The 20,560-nt window shown below is 35.4% G+C and overlaps 2 protein-coding genes across 5 annotated transcripts; one reads left to right on the forward strand and one right to left on the reverse strand.

Annotated features, from left to right (window-relative positions):
* The first annotated feature begins 403 nt into the window (after positions 1–403).
* LOC117323402 lies at positions 404–5,053 on the forward strand. 3 transcript variants are annotated; one of them, XM_033878599.1, is made up of 7 exons: positions 577–2,199; positions 2,466–2,588; positions 3,324–3,410; positions 3,675–3,755; positions 4,256–4,327; positions 4,580–4,654; positions 4,845–5,053. In XM_033878599.1, exons 1-7 carry the CDS (start codon positions 1,713–1,715, stop codon positions 4,925–4,927), a joined length of 1,008 nt encoding a protein of 335 aa, XP_033734490.1. In that variant the 5' UTR covers positions 577–1,712; the 3' UTR covers positions 4,928–5,053. The 3 variants fall into 3 exon arrangements, with proteins under 3 accessions (XP_033734492.1, XP_033734491.1, XP_033734490.1); XM_033878601.1 differs by lacking the exons at positions 4,580–4,654; positions 4,845–5,053 and having other exon boundaries at positions 404–2,199; positions 4,160–4,270; XM_033878600.1 differs by lacking the exons at positions 3,675–3,755; positions 4,256–4,327 and having other exon boundaries at positions 417–2,199.
* Positions 5,054–5,375: 322 nt separating this feature from the next.
* Positions 5,376–20,341, reverse strand: LOC117323403 (RNA-binding protein 25-like). 2 transcript variants are annotated; one of them, XM_033878603.1, is made up of 19 exons: positions 20,235–20,341; positions 19,734–19,834; positions 19,301–19,341; positions 18,825–18,917; positions 18,227–18,319; positions 17,464–17,521; positions 17,069–17,160; positions 16,351–16,657; positions 15,178–15,239; positions 14,325–14,405; positions 10,937–11,193; positions 10,561–10,669; positions 10,191–10,280; positions 9,798–9,871; positions 9,165–9,315; positions 8,395–8,728; positions 7,568–7,830; positions 7,187–7,333; positions 5,376–6,799 (listed from the first exon to the last, which is right to left on the reverse strand). In XM_033878603.1, exons 2-19 carry the CDS (start codon positions 19,810–19,812, stop codon positions 6,707–6,709), a joined length of 2,424 nt encoding a protein of 807 aa, XP_033734494.1. In that variant the 5' UTR covers positions 19,813–19,834; positions 20,235–20,341; the 3' UTR covers positions 5,376–6,706. The 2 variants fall into 2 exon arrangements, with proteins under 2 accessions (XP_033734494.1, XP_033734493.1); XM_033878602.1 differs by having other exon boundaries at positions 16,321–16,657.
* Positions 20,342–20,560: the final 219 nt, after the last annotated feature.

A 20,560-nucleotide genomic window follows, 5' to 3' on the forward strand; every position in this document is an offset into this window, starting at 1 on the left:
GAAAATCATGAGTGGTTTATAAATAACTAGTAAAGAGTTGTAAACACCGCAAAATCAACTCTAGTTTGCAACTTCACAAAGTTACTCTTTTTACCAATTATCCTTCATTTTGTCGATGTGCATTCATAATTCCGTGATAACAACATTGTCAATATCTAAGAGATTGAATACAAATTTTCATTGTGTAGTATACACAATGTGGTGCAGAAGCCAAAAGTTTCGATATTCAAAAATTCCCTTTTTTGGAAGCTCAAATCAAAGTGGACTAGAAGTGTTAAAATGTATATGTATTGGCGTATTTACCCCGTAACTTTGGTAAGTTTAGATATTGTACAGTTTTAAAACATCTTCAAATACTAGTATGTGTGGAAACTGGTACCACTAGGAATTAAGACGAAACATACGACGGTCACTGTAAAGGACCCGAGTTCAATTTCAGTATAACATACAGTTAAGTTTGTTGTTGCATATCTAAAGTTCTGTCATTTGTACCACAATGTGGGATAGATCTTTATTGCACTTCTGTAGAATAGTGCTGAAGGCAAGTAGTATATGAAGACTATACTAACTAAAATGTAAATATAGCACAGTGCAAAGTTGATAAGAAAGAACCTGTTTCTGAAATAACATTGTTTCCTGAGTCATAGCTTTTAAAGAAACGCCATAGACTATGTATAATAAATAATTAGTATATATTTATCTCGAGAAAATATGCAAGATAAACGAACAACAGGCGAGGGGTGGGGTGATGGCGTGTTGCTGAAAGTAATTGCTGATCAAGCCAACGGATAAACCATCTTTTATCTATCACATTTAAAAAAGAGTTGACTACCTAAATGTCTAAGTGAGCAATAACGCTAATTGATATGCTTGATTTGAAATGTTAAATGTGATTTTTAAAATAACGCAAGTGAATTTTTTTTATATAATTTTCTCTTACATATGTATCATATAATGGTTCCAGTTAGTTATTGGTTTCCGCCTACATGACCCCAACCCATCGCTAGGTACGTCTCCTCGACAATAATGTTCTGTCGGCCTTAGTTACTCGTTGTTCAACCTATATGACACCACATGTAACTAAGTTTCATCTCATCGACTGTAGTCAGTGTTCTGTCGGCGTGAGAAAGCATCCCTCCAAATATGACCTAGTACAACAATCTAAAATAAATGTTTCCGTAAATTTTCCTCACGAAACATGGCCCACTTTTGTTATCATAACCTTTCCTTTTTGTTTTCCAAATAAAGTACTAATTTCTTGCTAATAGTACTGGACTTCATATACTGCTGTGTCTATGTTTTGATCTTTCATTGTTATGACAATAGTGTGGCCTCGTAGTGGTCTCATCATCCATTTGTTCGTCATATGACCTTTAATGTTCAGTGGTTAAAAACGCTTTACAAACAACCATAATACTTCTGTTTAATTAGTCCGTTCGAAACATGCATGGGAAAGGGAAAAAAATGACAACTGAAATTACAAAGTCGTTGCAAAATATGTAATGAAATGCAAATCCTTGCATGAAATGATAACGGTAAAATTTGTGTTGAAGAATACAGCAAGTTTCTGGTTTACCTCGACTACCCCTGAATCCCATATACTTTAATCCTGGGTAATAATCAGCTGAGTTAGACCCGTTCTGTCATCCATAGGTGACGGAGATGTAAGCCAGTCAGGTTCGACTGTTCAGAGTTTTGACCCTAACACTATAATGAAGGCCGACCAGGGTTTTACCATCACCACCTACGATCCAGACGCGGACATCAACAGGGCGTCATACAACCCCAACACGGCTTTCAGCGGCGCGTCGTACAACCCAGACCAAAACTTCAAGAACTATGTCATTGCTTATGACCCAAACAGTCTCAACGACAAGTACATGGCCGGTGCTTACAATCCACATGTCAATGGGGTGGCGCCTCATACCCTGAACGGTGCTCACGATCCACATGTCAATGGGATGGCGCCTCATACCCTGAACGGTGCTCACGATCCACATGTCAATGGGATGGCGCTTCCTAACCTGAACGGTGCTCACGATCCACATACCAATGGGATGGCGCCTCATATCCTGAACGGAGTAGAAACGGCATACTATGATCCAAACAAACTGACCAGCAGTTATCTACCAAACATATTCAACCCGAGCCAACTGAACGCCAAATTCACTGGAACGTTTGACGCAAACTCTAAGTCAAGTATGGTGTTTTGTCAACACAATCAATAGATTAATTCATTAATTGGGAGTTCATCAATGACTTAATTGTTTTAAATGCTTTCATACAAAGTATAGACGGTAAAACGTCGTTCTAGTCCAAAAATGAAAAACGAAATAACATTAAAATTCGAAAAGAAACCTATATATAATTACAGCGATACTAAAAAGCTCACGTATTTCCCGTGAAAACGTATATCTATAAAAACTCAACAAGATTGTTCTCTGTGGATTTTTTCTTTCATACAGAAATAATGATGGGAGATACAGGTGAACATGATGTACCGCAGTCGGAGAGTAACGGAGCGCCAACTGTCAGCACAAACTGGGAAGGACAGTGGAAAGGAGAATGGCCGAATAAACAGACATCAGGTCTGTAGATGTTAATTAAGTAATAGGAAGCGTATAGCCATGTTTAATGTTTGATATGTATGCATTGCAGTTCCAATCATCGCAAAATTACCCATTCTCAATATTCACCCTTGTATGAAGTTTTTCAACCTAATGTATCACTCCTCCCAAGATGTTCAATATCCTCTCGTCCAATGCCAAATTGGCCCAGTTTTTTTTTAATCCTACCAGGTTTCAAAGAGTTCGTTTAAAAGGGAGATCTTCAGATCAGATAAAAATACCGAAACAAACAAAAGGCAATGACTTCTTCAAAAAATGTTGGAACAAAGCTTCGAAGGAATCACTTGCATACTGAGGGAGGGTATCTTTGGACAAACAAAATTTTAAAATCAGATTTACATGATTTACATGCTGTGTTGCAATTTTCTAGGTTTAGTTGTTTTAGCACTTGTACTTTCTGAGAAAATGAGTTGAACCCGAACGTTTAAGCACCAGTTCCCCTAAAAAAATAATTTCTATTTTGGAGTTTCTCGCTCATAAAATGCTACCAATATTCTGCAATTGGCAGTTGTGTATGTAACATAAATATATACTAAATTTTGTTCATGTTGGGCCAAATATCTCGGGGGATTGAACGCAAAATTCTAAAACGAAATGTTGACATCCGATTGGCCGTCGCGTGCAAGACAAAAACGACATTGTTGTTCGTAGAAAAATACTAGTTACATATTTGTACCTTTTTTGATTATGTAATAGCTATTTCGCATGCCGAGGGAAAGGATTCCACTGACGGAGACAGTAGCAAAGCATCGTGGAACGGATCATGGAGCAAAAGCTGGCCGGGTAAGTCGAAAATAAGTTGATGTGTACAGTTCAAACAAAACATTATCAAAATCATTGAATTGATAGATAAATAAACGGATATTATCCCGATACTGATGTGGTGTGAGGCAGTGAAAAGTATGAGAGGCATGGCCGTGATTTTGAAAATTTTCGCGTTTACAATGGTGCAAGAACTCAGATTTACGTCGTTCTAGATATCGTACATAATGTCAGTAATGTATTCAGAGAAACACTAATCATACGCGTTGTCATCTAAACAACAAGGTGTGCCAGGCAATTACGGTTCCGTAGACCAGGAAAACAATGCCGAGCCTTCAAAGTCACCCGTCACCAACCTCCACACAAGTATGTGAATGTTGAATTTTGTATCAAAACATGGGTAAAAAACATTTCAGATTTCGGCACATGTATTCAATTACTAGTACCGATCATTTCTAACTCGTTACAACGAACAAACTCGAAGTGGTTACGTTTTGAGCAGCCTATGAGAAATATATATACTTGTTAATTCCCTTTATTTTGGTGTTTCAGAATAGCTCTCTTAATATATAAGAACAATCGAAGTGGAATGTCTAAAACTAAATGATATCATCCCAAACATAATATCAACTGGATTATGTGACCATATAAACTCACACCCGATATGTAGGAATCATCAGACATCAAACATATCGCTCGCAAATATCTTGGAACTTTTTTTTTTATTATATATTTTCTCGAGCGATTTCATACTAATACTACATGTATAGTTTCAGCGACATTGATATTGCTTTTGTGGGAAACATGAATTGCCAAACAGGAAAATCCTTCCGATAGCCTGCTGTTGACAACTATTTTGTATGCAGATGAAAAAGACTCGCCGGAAGGAGACAATAAGAAAACATCGTGGAACGGGTCATGGAGCAAAAGCTGGCCGGGTAAGTCGAATATTCATATATCAATGTCATTTAAATGTTATAAACTAACAGGCGTCACATCTAGAAGTATTGATGTTTGAGTAATAGGATTAAATAAATAGCAGTTAACTGGTAGTAAAATAAAGTTTTAAATCAAGATTGAATCGAAATTTTATATAAATCAGATTAAGATAGTATTTTCGAAAATATGTCACAGTTACCGAAAACTGTAATGTATTAAGAAGAATACTAATGAGTTATTGTGTAAACAAGGTGTACCAGACAGTTACGGTTCCATAGACCAGGGAAATGCTGAGCCTTCCAGGTCGCACACCACCAACCTTCACAGTAAGCCAATTCAACATACATATGTCTAACTGACAAGAAATCGTATCTCCATTCGGTTTTGATTTATCTTTTTTTATCAAAGCTTGGATTAATTGTCCATATTTTAAAGTAGTATTTCTGCAATATCTCTGCATGAAAATCCCAAAGAAATATATCAATATCTCGATTTAAATGTTAAATTTCATTTCAGAAGCAAACTTAGAAGAAACAACAATATTTCTACAGGAACTCCTGGCTGCCCTGGAAGCTAGAACTGCAGAAGTGGAATTTTAATGGTTTATCTTGGAGTTACATTCTTCAAATGCCGATTTAATAAATAGAAGATAATTTAATTTGAATGATCACCGAGAAATTCGATGTATGCATACCTATTAAGTAATAAAGAATGTCTTTACATCATTTCTGAGCTTTGGTCGCATGTACCTATACAGCAGAACATGTGGTCTAAAAGCATTGGTAGTATATATGTATCTCCCGATGGGTGTGCTTCAAATGTTCAGAAATCCTGTCCGTTGTATTTATTGATAGTCACTAGTTTTCCTTTACTGATTATGAATCAACCGAGCAGATTTCTTCAATCGAGTAAAAAGCAGATGGCGATCTTATATATTGTTAGCGGAAAGTTCTTAAAATCGAATGCCAATCGCAAAATCATCGCCACTTCTTAATTTTTTCTAATATTACTCATGAAATATGATAGAGAAAACAAAAACAAAATGAGTACTGTCAACAGTTTTATTCATGTGTATACCTATCACACTCCTCACTCTCTCTTGTACATACAACTACAACCTAGCAAAACATCACAACAACCAGACACTGGTTATTTCACCTCCCACTAGTATTCTCTGTATCAAACCAGGAATAATTTACAATTCACATGCCATTCCACAAATAAAATCTATCATATCCTCACAATTACTCAAACTACCACTCCACCTTGTTCCCTTCCATGCACATTCATACACACCAGTCCTCACACTGCCACACATCTAACAATGACGAATCTTTACCTCATTCCCCAAAAGGCAAACTTAAAACAGGTAATTGCTGTATCATGATCATGTCTTAACAGTGCTAATGTTGATCCCTAAGCTGCCTTCATAACATCTGTAGGTAATGTAACAGTTTCTGGTCTGACTGACCTCCCCTTGGGACCTCGTCAACTATTATCAGACTGTACCATATATTGACTACATGCAATTTCCTCGTTTCATTACCTACAGTACCTAGTGATTCCATATTACATGGAATTCGATGAAATTGAGGGCAACATATTAACTATGAATCGGACATGATCATAACGGAACAAAAATACAACTTGAAAGGTTAATCCTTGATTTGATAATTTTAGGTCAGCATCTCAAGTCAACACTGCCGCTATAATCTTTTCAAAATATTTTCATCTTCCTCGGAAGACTCGATATAGATTAGCTGTCAAAAGAAAATTGAGATAACCCAAAAGATTAAGCAGATAGCAAGTATACCTTATTATTCTAGCATTCACAATCATCAGAAAAAAAATATGAAAAAATAAAAAAAAATATATATATAACAAGTTTCAACTATGTTTGAAATATCCTAATTAACTTGTGTGTTGAAAACAAATCCTTAGCAAATCCATTTTCTATCACAGAAAAATATTTAAAATATCAATGATAAAGATTTATCGTAAATTAATTCAAAGGATTCTCAATAGACAAAATACATAATATATTCCATTTAAAAGAAATCTATTACACCACATATACCAAAGAGCCATTTTATGGCAGAATGGAAAACCTGATATTAATTAGTTTTTTTATGTTTGTGAATAAATTTACTTTGGTTTCCATTAATCTCTTCACGTCCTCCTTTGCATTGGTAAGGGTACCAATGCTTTCAGTGAACTCCTCAGTTGGTATCCTAAAGTGAACACTTATCCGTTTAAGAATAACTCATTCTGACTGTTTCATGTCCCGTCTGTCCATGTACATTTGACACATGTTGAGCACTCGGTAGCCTAGAACGGCTAATGACACACGATTTAATATGTACCCAAAGGAATATTTATCATTTCACTAGTCCTAGCTTTTTAGCTTCAGTCTCGTACACTAAAAGTCTCCACATTTTCACTACAAACACTTCTGCTTCCTCATCTAGGACCTGAAACAAATAATGTTTTTTGTTGTATAATCACTTGTATTATCACTTTAAAACATGCAAATTCGTGGAATTTATATCCCCCGCTTTTCTGACATATTGCAGGTAAACATGGCATTATAGCTCGACAGAATGATAAATTCTGTTGAGCCATAATGTATTGCTTGAAAACGATGAAAAAAGTAAAGCCTTATACAGAAATTAGACGTTTTATTGAACATTTAATATGGGATAAAGTAAACTGATTTTGCAAGACATCTCTTCTCATCTGCCATTACCAAACGCTATCACGAATTTGGCTGAGGCCTACTAATCGGATATTAATTATTTGTGGAAGCAAATCAAACCTAGCCATTAAAACACCTTTTGCCTGATAATGCAACTACTTACCATTGCAACATCGTTGAGTATATTCTGTGGTACGCTCCTTGCCACCACTTTCTGACATATAAAATCAGTAAGAGTAGGTTCTTCCTCCCCGATATATTCGATAATCTTCTTATTAACCCAAGGTTTGATTCTTTTGTCCATCAGACTCTGTAAATGTAAGACAATATAATTGAATGCCCAAATTCACAGAATTCGCTAAAAGCAATTTTCCATTTTCAACAATAATTGATATTTTGTCTTATTTAAAAAAAATTCTGGAATGGAATATCATAACTGAGAAGATTCGTACTTGATCTGATTTAAGAATTAGCCAAAATAAACAGTTTATATGGATATTAGAACAAAATATCAACTTGGACAGTAAAAATCTGTAATATATACCTGATCAACAATATTCCAATCCAATGGATAAGCAAATAATTCATCTTTAGCAGTTGGTATATTTTCAATGAGGTGTTTAATTCTGGCACGCTTCTCCTCAGCAGTAGTGGGCTTCTTTTCTGACTTGTCATCATCGTAGTCTAGAGGAACCAACTTGCGTTTTTTGGCTCCATCTGACCCTTCATCATCATCTTGATTGAACACATCTCCCACTGTGAGTTTCTTTCTCTTGGGTTGCACACCTTCCACTGGGCTCCCTGCACCTAGACGAACAGATATTATTATATTAGATATATAAGCACCTAAACAGCTGAATCTCTTACATAGAAACAAGAATTATCCCGTAATGATGTCTCTCCTGTCCTGCTTTGCCAATGTAGTGAGCTTTAAGCAAACCCCAAAATACACCAAAGATTTTAAATTAATGTAATCTATATATCTATAGGATGTTGTAGAGATGTCCATATTACATTTACAATGATGTCACTATAATCCAGGTTTGGTCTGAATAACATGGACACTTTTTGATAAACTGACCTAAACTAACCGATTCCCAGCATCCCTAATTTTAAGAGTCACTGGACTATAAATGCTGGATATTTTAATAATGAACATTGTGTTAAATGTCCAACATGTGATTAAATATATACAAAATTTGTTTGAAATTGGACTTTCCAGCAACAGATCTAAACAAAACTTAAATGAAATGTTGACAATGATGCTGTTGCCACTGGAAAAGTATCACCAAAGTCTTGCTGTCGCCACTTTTTGTCGCAGATGAGATAACTTTTGAATAGGGAAGTCTGAAGAGGTTATGCAGAACTAACCTAGTTTGAGGGAACTGAAGCCAAGCTTTGTATTTTCCTCCTTGGCTGGACCGTAAACTGGTTGAGGTGTTGTGTCTGTATATGGCATGTTACTGTCATCATCATCATCTGATAGAGAGCTGGCGTCATTGTCTACAGGTCGCAGCGTTGACTGCATTTTTGGTGGAAGTTTAGCTCCTCTGGAATCCTCATCTTCTTGGTCGTATTCTTCCTCAATTTCTTCTATCTCCTCTCGCACCTCTTCCCTTGGAGGTGGAGCATCAGGGGACTTTGGTACAGGTGGTGGCAAAAGCTGGAGGCGTGGCTTAAGGTGTTCCTCTCTCTCCCGCTCAATCTACAAACACATCAAAGAATTTTCACCTGACTTGAATAACAAACCTTATCTCAATTACCAGGCACAACTGTCTACATAAGTGTTACCCTGGTAAATACTAGCCACAATAAATCAAACTTGGCTAGAGAGAATTTCTCATTAGCTCAATTGGTTGAGGGTAAGAATAGTAATCCAGTGTTCTTCGAGTTCAATCCCCATAAGAGACAGTGATTAAATCAAGCATGTGCTTTGTTACATTTACAGTTTCATGCAACACTAACATTCATCGTATTGGCCAGGGCTTGAATTACAATCAATACTTCAAGGCAAATTTTGCTTAGATCACACTTTTGTTAAAATACATTATGCCTACCAACAGTTATTCAGAAGATGATAATGGCAGATCTTCATGTCGAGCCAATCAATTTTATTATGAAAATAATTGTAAATAACTTACCTTTGCTAGCTCTGCCTCTGGATCTGGATGACCCTCATCCATGAGTTTTCGACGGATCTCTTCTAACTCTTCCTTCTCACGTTGACGGTCCCGTGCATCTGCCTCTCGCTCCTTTTCACGTTCCTTCATTCTCCTTGCCAACATACTGCCTCTACAAAACAGAACAAATCACACCATATCAAACCTTAAATCTGCTACAACAAAATCAATGAACTATGACACTGCCAAAATTTACGCACATTATGCTGCGTCGTTTGATCACCTAAGTCCTGCATGATTGAATCAAGCGTCTACACTTTCAATGATAACAAATACGAAAATTGAGTTTCATCTCACATACGCTACTTCATCCGAGCTTTATCTCGGAATTGTTCCAACATACGGTGATGCGACAAGTCCTCGTATTTCTGAATGTTTCTGTCCCATGTTGTTGGTGTAAGAAGAAATTAAGTTTTTTATCCTTTAAAATGTATTACTTCTGGATTACTTGTGGGAACTATGAGCTCTCTCAAATTTCTGATTACCTTACCATCATAACCATATATTATATCATTAATTTTGATTTGGTACCCTCTTGCAACTTCTTTGATATAAATCTGTATTGATAGACATGTAAGGTAGAGATGGTCTTACTTGTAAAATTTGGGATCATCCCTTTCATCGTCATAATCTTCTAGGAATTCTTTTAGTCGCCGAGCTTCACGCATCTGAAATTGTAAAAACAATGCATGAAACTATGAATCATCCACACAAGTTTTAATTGTTAGACACAATTCCATAAATCTTCCCTGGAAATTGTATCAATAAAGTCACATTAATAACATAGAAACATAATAAAATCAATTATATTTCTTTGTTTATTATTATACAGAAACAGAACATCTTTAAAGGTTTACAACATATGATGGTTGTTATTTAGAGTTGAATACGGACAAAAGGAAACATCAGCTCTGGTGAGCTTATATTGCAGCAAACACATGGTTTGATCCTTCTTCATTGGATTTCAAAAATGTGAACAATATTTACCTCTTCACTTTTGCGTTCCTCCTCCCTTTCTCTGTCTTTCTCATATTCTCTGGATTTTTTTCTTTCCCTAGCTTCCCAATTCTTTAATCTCTGCAAGGTTGACAAAATGAAATAAACAACACTATAACAGTATCAACTCCATAAAATTATCATACTGATGAGACAACACAAGAACATTAATCAGGGATTTGTTTTGGTGAACAACATAAGACTTCACTTCTGCTCTTACTAGTATACAAAAATGATTTATGCTTCATCAGCATATCTTTCACTGTTAGAAATTATACCCAATGCACAAATTTACTGAAAACTTTAATACTTCTCACACTTCATTTTTTCCACTATGATTTTTCCCACCAAGATATCTTACCTCTTGATAAGCTGCCTCTTTTTCCCTGAGTTTCTTTTCTAGTTTCCTTCTCTCATGTGCTTCTTCCTCCTCTTCTACATCTCTATCCCTATCTCTATCTCGTATTTTTCTGTAATGAAAAAGAAAATAATTAAGATAGACCTCTTGTTTTTTTTTAAATCATGCAATATTTAGATGACCGAATTACAATAACCAATGATTAATTAATCAAACCAACAGGCCCAGAGGACATGTATTGCTCACATGGATATCTATCTTGCATGAAATATTTGTCTTTTCAACTTTCTCTCACGACGTCTTGGGGACAATACCTTATCGCTGTACGTTATTAATTCATCACCTTCAGAGATGTTTTAATCAAACCAAGTTGATATACCTTTCTCTGGATCTGTCTCTACTAGGGGACCTTCTCCGACGAGTGGCAGGCGAACGAGATCGGCTCCGTAATCTTTCATAGCGTTCACGCTCATATCGTTCCATTTCCCTTTCTCGTTCCCGTTCCCTCTCTCGTTCTCTTTCCCTTTCTCTTTCCCGTTCCCGAGCTCTTTCTCGCTCCCTTCTTCTTTTTTCTTCCAGAATCCTACGTTCCCTTTCCCTTTCCTTTTCCTGATCTTTTTCTGGTTCATCTTCCCCCTGCAAAACAAAATAAAAATCCTGCTTATTAAAACTGGGTTTTATTTTTCACTCTGCTACTACAATCACAAAATCTACAATGATGACACTGCTGCATTAACATAATTTTATGTACATAAGTCACCATCTGCAAAGTAAAATTTTACATTATATTCACATCCAAAAATATATTACAATCAGTTAATCTTGTTTAATGTACAAGTCTTAAAAATTACATCCATCATCGTTTCAATTAACCTACAGATCAGAATTTGATTAGGAAGTTTGAATTCTAAAGAATTTATTCAAGGACCAAAGTGGAATCTGACTTAAAACACATGCAAATGTGTGTGATTAAAGCAATGGTGTATCAACCTTATCGACCTGAATGGTGATACGTAATTAGTGTGATTAATGCAACGGTATGTCAACCTCTTCTAACTTATGATGACAGCACTTTCATCTATGTATATGAGTATACAGAGTATACAGATAGGATTTTTTTGTTTACATATGTGTGCAAAATCCAAGTATATTCTGATCATCCTGTGGATTTTTCTGATAATCATTTAAAACACAGTTTGGAAGGTAATAATAACATAACTGCCAGTCTGACAGACAATTTTCTTTTGTGTGCCTGTTTTTGGCTAAAATTGCAATATCAATCAATTCATTATGATTTTTTTCCCAATATTTTGGAAATGAAACAAACTTATAACTTTAGACATTATATATGTGTGTGTGTATGTGTTATTGTATGCACTTGTTGCCACTAGAGCAAAACCCTGGGACTATAGATTTTAAAGTCTTGCACTCTACTGATTCAGCTTTAGGAAATAGCACTCCATCTAAGCTAGTGACTAATATCTGGATGATTCACATCATACTCCCTCTCCCTGGAAATACCTGCCCTTCAGTGATTATCATTAACAGTACAAAGAGGTCCTTACATGGGCAACAATGGAAATGGGTTAACTTCTGCCAAGGGCCTCCATCAGGAGTCAACTACTGGACTACATATTCAATTCCATTTTCCCAGGTCGAGTGCTAGACTGGTGATATGTAGTATTAGATTTGTCCTTAGTGGAGGCACTTGGAAAAGTTAACTCATTTATACACACTTACACACACACACACATACATATATATATACATAATGAATAAATATATATACAAAAACCACTGATAGACTTGTAATGTTGCACAATGTGCCAAAGCAGTAATCCAATAGTCCTCAGACATGTTTCAAGAAAACTAATAACACCAACATCCATGGTCCTGCCCAAGATGTCAAGAGTGATTGCTGACTATTATCACACAGTCAACCTCTCCTTAATCCAGGCAGTAAGTCTGAGGTTTGATACCAAACCATTCACTACATATACATATTACTTCTCTGCATTGTAGAAATCCATCCTCCTAGTTCGCTTCGATTGGCCTATTCCAGGTGTGAAATCTCACCCAAGACAGGTTTAAGTTGCTGCTAATAACACAAAAATTGACATTAACATCCCAACCCCTACCCATCCACATATTTTCCATCAAACAATTTGGTGGAAAGTTTTGTGAGAATAATTCTCATACTTTTATGAAGACAGGAAAAAGTCCACAACCACATACCAAAAACAGTTTTTGCCTGTAATACGGGGTAGTAAAAATGAAAAAAATCAATCAATAAAAAAACCACAAAAATGGGACAAAATTACGGGAGAGCTAATGTTTATTATGACTTCAACTTTTACAGATTGAAGCTAATGCAAGAGATGTGAGCCACTAATAGGACAACCTGTGATCAGCTTACCTTTGGATGTTAGGTCATGTGTTGTCTCAAAGGGTTAGAATAGCCTGTCCTTTACAACTCAAGTTCAATAGCAGACAAAAAACAAAAAAAACAAAAAAACAACACTGACTCGCATCACATCCATTCGACACGAGTCAAATTGATGGACACCACATCACTACCACATACAGTGGAGCCACACATCAGTAAAGTGGCTAAAAACCAAACAACTAGGACAAAAACACAAGATGAAAGATAAGTAAATTTTACTTACCTATCCGACACCCTAGGGATAGAGCATTGAACCAACCAAAGTAAAGTAACGGCACTAACCTCTGACTCCATGTTCTCCTCGAGTATCAGACCATCTCTCATCTTAAGTATTTTATATTGGAGCCTACGCCAGGAAGGAGGCGATTGATCGGAATTACAGAAGTCTGAATATTTGTTTTAAAAATAAATTCTGGTATAAAATTTACTATTAAGAAAGACTTACCAGTTAAAGAGTACTGCCAACACATCTTCATCCAGGGTCCAGACATACATGTATATGTATATTAAAATGTAAAACTAAGTAGCTACTTACCGGCTGGTCTTTACAATATTAATTTACTGCTATTCATGTTGATCGGATGCTTGCCGCATAGCATCGAGAGAATCTAGTAATTTTTGAGTAATGAAATACAGCCTGTTATTCAGCAATTTATTAAGGAAATTTAAGGACAGAATTTTATTTTAATCTTATACCAAATAATCTAAATAAAGACAATTTTAATAGAACATGCTTAACACTTGGTAAAATATTGTTCGTACTTCAAAGCCAAAGCATAATCCCCCTTCAAACTTCAATCAAATGACACTTGTAAAAATGTTTGTGGAAGTACAAATAGTTTTAACAGAAAAAGGAATTTGTGTTTTGCAACATGACTTTTTTACTGTAACTTTAGTCCCTTACACTTGATGCCTAACAAGAAGAAATAGCTATATCACACATACTGGACAATGGGACATTGTTTCAATATGTTTAATGAAATGTTTTCATTTTAAAGCATTAGAAAAAAGCCACCCAGGAACGTGTCAGAAGTTTTGTAAAATTGTAACATTGTAACGCCCAATCATTTCTGAAATAGAACCAAATCTGAACTTGTTTTCCTGAATTTGAACTGTCCCAATAATGGTAAGTCAATATTGCTGGCTTGCAGGTCAACTGTAAAACAGTACAATTAAAAGATTTTATATAAAATCAGGCGGATGATAAGTATTATTTCTTAAAGACAACCATTCAAAATTCAGGAAAACAAAGTACATATTTACATCATGACAAGAATTATCAAGGTTGAAAGCTATTTAACATGTCCAGTCCAGTGCATACCTTGTGCAGATCTCGGAAACTTTTAATCTCTCTGTTGATAATTTCTCGCTTATCCTCCTCCATGTCTATATCATCAATTCCCTGAAACCGAAGAATACCAAGCTAAAAACAGATACATTCTTTCTTATTTTCTCAGGAGCTAGAGTTGTCATACTTGTGCATCATGGGTGTCAAGTTTTATAATAATCTTCAATACTTCATTGGCTCAAGACAAGTGTGATAGCTATGGCCAAAGGGTCACGTAAATATGCCCGATAGATAAAGTAATTCTTAAATTGCTCAACCCACTTTACTTATTTAATCTTTTAAGAAAGATAGTCAAAGCAACACTGCTTGCGTACCAAACAAACAAACTTGATATACTGACAGACGTTGGGCGACAATCAACAATACATGAACTCAGGGTTAACCATTGGAATGACAGATGTTGGGCGATGATCAACAATACAAGAGATCAGGGTTAACAATTAGCATGAAATCTAAGCGGAGGCACTGTGGTCTAGTGGGAGGATGTAAGGATACATGACCGAAGGATTGCTAGTTCGAGTTCTGGCACAGGTGGTGTATTTGTATCCTTTAACGAGATACTTTACTCAGTTTTGTTCCAGTCGACTCGGCTGTAAATAATGAGTATGTGGTAGGGAAGTGCTAGAAATGTCACCTGTAAGCAATTAGTACGGAAATAGTAGCTCTGGCTGTATGCTCCCCAGGGAGCTGAGAAAGGCATTGGCTGGTTCCTAAAGGCCCAATGACCACAGATAATACTGTTTAACAGCTTTGAGATGGCCATGCTGCTGTGATATAGCAGTAAACAAAACTCCAAGTCATTATTATTATTATGAAATATACTTACAGTATCTTTTATTTCTTTTTCCTCCTTTTTCTTTTGTACTGTCTTTTGTTCTTTTTCTACATCTAGAATAAAACAGGAGAGAGTTTGGGATTAGGACACACCTTAGACAAAATGTTTAAAGTTTCAACCTTGGAAAGTTTAATATGTAAACTATTCTGAAGCTGATTTTTTTTAACATTTGAACAATCACAAAGTTGAGTATCATGACTCAGTACTAACAAGATAACAATCAATCTATAATTCTTAGAATTTCAACAGATGTATCAAATATTCTCTGACAGAACTGGCAATATCTTATATCTACCAATGTACATGATTTTGTGCTTTGATCTAAAACAACCACTGTAAACAGGGTTTTATGCCTTTCCTAATTAAAATTAGTGCAAGATATTAGTAAAAACTTCAAACAGTTTCAGTTATACAGAACAGATATCTATGTGATGTTGAATAGGTAATAAGAATTGAGGACCTATAGAACTCAAACCATATTGATTTTCCCAAATTTGTTTTATAGCGAAGAACGTATAACACTTCACTATTTTAACATAACAAAGGTGTGAAAAAGTGGTGTCAATTTCCTTCAGCAGAAGTATAAAGTCATCATAAATAAGAACGTAGATTAATTAGGGAGTGCACACAACTCAAAAGCAAAGGTGTTAGGTGTAGCCCGAAAAGGATTTCTATAGCCAAATAAAAGTCAAAGGTGTAAACTGAAGTTTTTCAATAAAATCTATTACTGAACACTTTCATAAACAGTACAAGTAAGATACACATCATTTTTTTTTAATGAACTTTGATACTCTTATCAATTTGCATGCTAATTTGTGATAAGCGCATGCTTCAAAGGACAAAACATTTCAAATCTTGGAATCTGTCTTGACAGATCATGTTAGTCTGATAAAAGATCTCACAAGACAGCTTCCATAATATCAATTCAATTTTGAAAGGAAACACATGGAAATTCTGTGAAGTCTCCCTTTGAAACACTGATTTTAGTATATTCACCATACTGGCCCTCTTGTCATAAGGTCGGTGTTATTTGTGCACTTCAAGCTTCTTCCATGTACGCTTCAAACTAGACATAGAATTCCTGATATTATAAAAAGAACATCCAAATATGATCATGAAACATTTTACATGTACCTGTCAAAGACACTTTTGAATCCTTCCTACCTGAAGGTACAGGTTTATTAAGATCAGAAGCGTATTCTCTCATGATAGCATCAAGGCCTGCTTTTGCCACTCGATCCTCCCGTTTTGAAAATTCATCCAGATCATCTTCTTGACCATCACCATTCTCTGATGATTTGCTGTCTTCCTTATCTTTTTCTTTATCTCCCTCTTCCTTTTCTTCGTCTCCGTTTTCAGATGTCTCTGATTTCTCTTTCGTTGCATCTTTTTCCTTCATTGCATTCAGCTTTGCCTTTTTCTTGACTCGGTACTCGTCTAATAAAGTTTTTGTTTTGGCGTCTACTTTCACCTAGGTATAACAAATGATGACAATATACATCTAAACCAGAAGAAGCATGCTTCACTGACTACATACCAAAAGATTGCAGTGCTGTGCTGAATTGATTTATTCATTGTAATGTTGTGTGAAAATTTTACCTATCCAGAAAACTGCACCAACCTGGATTTGCAATTTCTGTTAAACAGTAACACCTGCATATAAACTATGCAAAAACTATGTCATAAATCTAAACAAGTCTCGACAATGCTAATTCAATGAGCCTCCATTGGCAAAGAAATCCCTTCAATGTTTCATCAGAAAACATCTACACCTCCACTTCTTCTCATACAATGAAAGTGTAGCATACTTGAAAGATTTAAGGAAAACAAAATCATGGTTATCAAATATTGTGCAACACTATGACAGCACTCAAGTACATACCACAAGTTTTTTATCAGTTATTTCCCATTCATTCAGGAGCCTCATGCACCGTAGTGTTGCTTCTGGGTTTTCATACTCGCAAAATCCAAATGCTGAAAGAAAATAAGTAAGATTGTTATTGTCATCAATTTCTGAAAATATCATTAATAGCTTCTTATGGGTTTCCTTCTAGCTGTAGAGATCATAACTTAATCTGGACAGTAAATGTAATCAAATTTTTTTTCTGGTAAGAAATTTGAAATACTGAAAGTCACGAAATATTGACTGACAAGAAAATTACCAGCTGACTTCTTTACACGTAAACAACATTTTACGTGCTAACAACAAGAAAACAATTCACAGAAATTGGCATCAAAGTATAACTGCTGTACGCAATTCAAAACCTTAAACAATACCTTGCAATTTTCCAGAAGCACCTTGCACCCGTTTCCAACTGAGAACATTACCACATCTCTGAAAAGGAATCAAATTATGAATTATTGCTCTGTGAATACAGAAAAATAAATAGAGGATATCTAATAGTGTCTTCAGTAATACCAAATATATTTCACGAGTGGGGCTAATATTTTGACATTTTTCACGAGTGCGCAGCACGAGTGAAAAATATCAAAATATTAGCCACACGAGTGAAATATATTTGGTTTTACTGAAGACACTGTTAGATATTCTGTTTATTACATTTTTTATCAATGAAAACCCTACCCCGTATGCTAACTAGGACTACAGCGATAATTTGTAAACAAAAAAAGTAGTTTCCCCTGTCCAGGTGCTGACATATATGTCGGGCTTTCTGATTGGTCAATTATTTTATTAGTGAAAAATATCACTTTTATAGAATGAATAATTTTTGATATTTCACTGGTAAAAATGTAATAAATGATAGTATTTCAAATCTCCCTGAAATACTGGAAAATACTCTAACCAGAAGTGATCCTTTAAAGAATAACAACAGTTTAATATCAGCACACCGACATCAGTCGTGATGAAATGATCCCATTATTATACAGCTAGACTTCTATGTAGAATCAATATCTATACTTTCCGTAAATTTTTTCTTGTTTTTTTTTCCTGTCAAATATCACTTTCAAAATTAATTGTGAAATGTTGATCATTGCAATTTGTAAACAGGATTAAATTGAACAAAATTTGTTAACCTACCTGTAGCATCTGTCTCACCATGGCATCGGGAGCTCTGTCACTGATGTTACCAACAAATACTGTGGTAACTGGAGGCTTCTCTTCATCGTCATCCTGGAGAAATAAAATTATTATTATCAAAGATAGAAATAAACAAAAGTATCATGGATTGGTAAATAAAACATCTTGCAAACATGCCACACAGTGAGTGATAAGTTGTTTGTATGTATATAATAGTAATACATTATATTCAAAACATTGATTAATATTGAATGTTATAGGTGAAAAGTTCAGAAAATTCTCAGAATACTGAAGACAATTTGCACCCAAATCTATGAATGGCCAAATTAACACCAAAACTCATTGTAAGATAATAGGTGTATCAAACACATTAAAGATACCCATGAATCTCCCAACACCATGACCAGATAACACTAAACAGTGATGATTAACAAAATGCTCTGGGCTTTTGTGGTAAGTAATTTGTGTCTATCAAATGTTAAGTGTTGTCTGAAATTTAATACCCAATTCATCCAGTACCTGTGTACACAAAGAAGCATCAGCATACTTGACAGCTGAAAACTATTCCCATGTCAAAGAAAACATGTAGAAAATTTACCTTGGGAATTTCCTGTGGCACCAGCTGTTTCTTTGACGGCTTCAATGACTGGGGAGTCAAGCTTGCCTGTGTAGTTACTAATGGTCGCATAACCTAGACAGTAAATAAAGAGTGTTGTTAAAGAAACTCGAGGATATCCTTACACTGACTGTGAATATGATTAAAAAATATGCTTAAACTGACTGTGACTGTCATAAAAAATCGCTAAATGGCAGACATTTATTTCCGCTGAGCTATGATTATGACTATATATCAGATAATTATATAAAAAAATAGCTGAAAAATCTGTATGTCAAAATTGCAGTATCAATTTCATTTAGAGAAAAAGCTTTTTTTCAGAATGTGTCCTTTCAATTTTTTAATTTTGAAAATATGGACTTCAACCAATTTAGCAATTGTTGATGTTTTGCAGAATATTGATAAAAATTTCAGTTTATACATTGATAAGCAGCAGCATTCTGTGTTATCATACTTACTGTTGTTGGTTGCATTACACCCATACTCATTGGCATCATTCCTGTAAAGAAACAAGCGGTTGTATGAACAAACATAACGATTGGCAAACCCATATTTAAAAATATTTATTGTATTCATACTCGAGCTGGCGAATAGTACACAATTTCGCATATTATACGCAAGTTGGCAGTTCCTCCTCCCCCCCCCCCCCCCCCCCCCCCCCCCCCCCCCAAACCTGTAACCTAACATGTTCTGATGCAGTATCTCTCTCCATCTCTAGACTATAATATAAGAGGTGAATACACTTAATCTCATATTATGAACATGTAAACATTAGAAACAGTGAGCATAATCCAATGACTCGAAACCAAAATCCCAATGCTGTGATGCATTTTCCTCCAAGAAATGGGAAGCCAATATTTGGCATTGAAGATACAAATCTGCTTTACTTACCCATGGGAGTTGCAAAAGCATAACCCATGCCTGGAGCCATTGGTGGCATACCCAGGGGAGGTCTTTGAGGAAATGACATGCTTCCTTCGATTTAGTTGAACCTGTCATAAGCAAAAATAAAAAGAGTCGATAACGTTATTTAGGGCCATCAAAAGGTCTATAGGCACAATATATTTTAGCTAGCCTATAATATTGTTGTCGTATCAGTGAGAGATTGAGAAAATCAAATAAACTATATGAAAATAATAAAAATAAACATGTGAATCAATTAGTTCGCATGTATTTGATTTTTTTTTCTCGTCGATTCCTCCTGGCAAAGTAAATACGTCAGAAAGACGCGACGAACCCGACAATGCAATGCAAAACAAAATGCAGGCATTGTAACAGCCATGTAACAGCTAAAAAGATTAACGATCTTGTTATAAATATATACTTGTATTGCCTTGCAGAGTTATAAATTAACAAAACGTCGAAAATGAATAGATAAAAAGAAGATCTCACCTTGCAAACAACATTGGCTTGTCTGACCAGGAACAATATACGAAATAAAATGGCGGATACCAAATCGTGCACGAGGCCGATGACGTCACAGGAAATCGAATTGTGATGTGGTATTAAAGATCATTGCACCGCGTTTATTCAATTTACCAATTTTATTATACCTTCAATTATTTTGGTGCCAATAATGTTTAAACAAATGCAATCTATATGTACCACGAAAAAGAATTATCAAGAAAACACTTTTCTTGGTGCCGAATCAGCAATGCCGACTTGAATGGTCACCTCTATATTTAGTCCGAATTTTCTGACGATCTTACTATGTAGCT

Source organism: Pecten maximus, chromosome 3, assembly GCF_902652985.1.
Source record: "Pecten maximus chromosome 3, xPecMax1.1, whole genome shotgun sequence".
Lineage (NCBI taxonomy): Eukaryota > Metazoa > Mollusca > Bivalvia > Pectinida > Pectinidae > Pecten > Pecten maximus.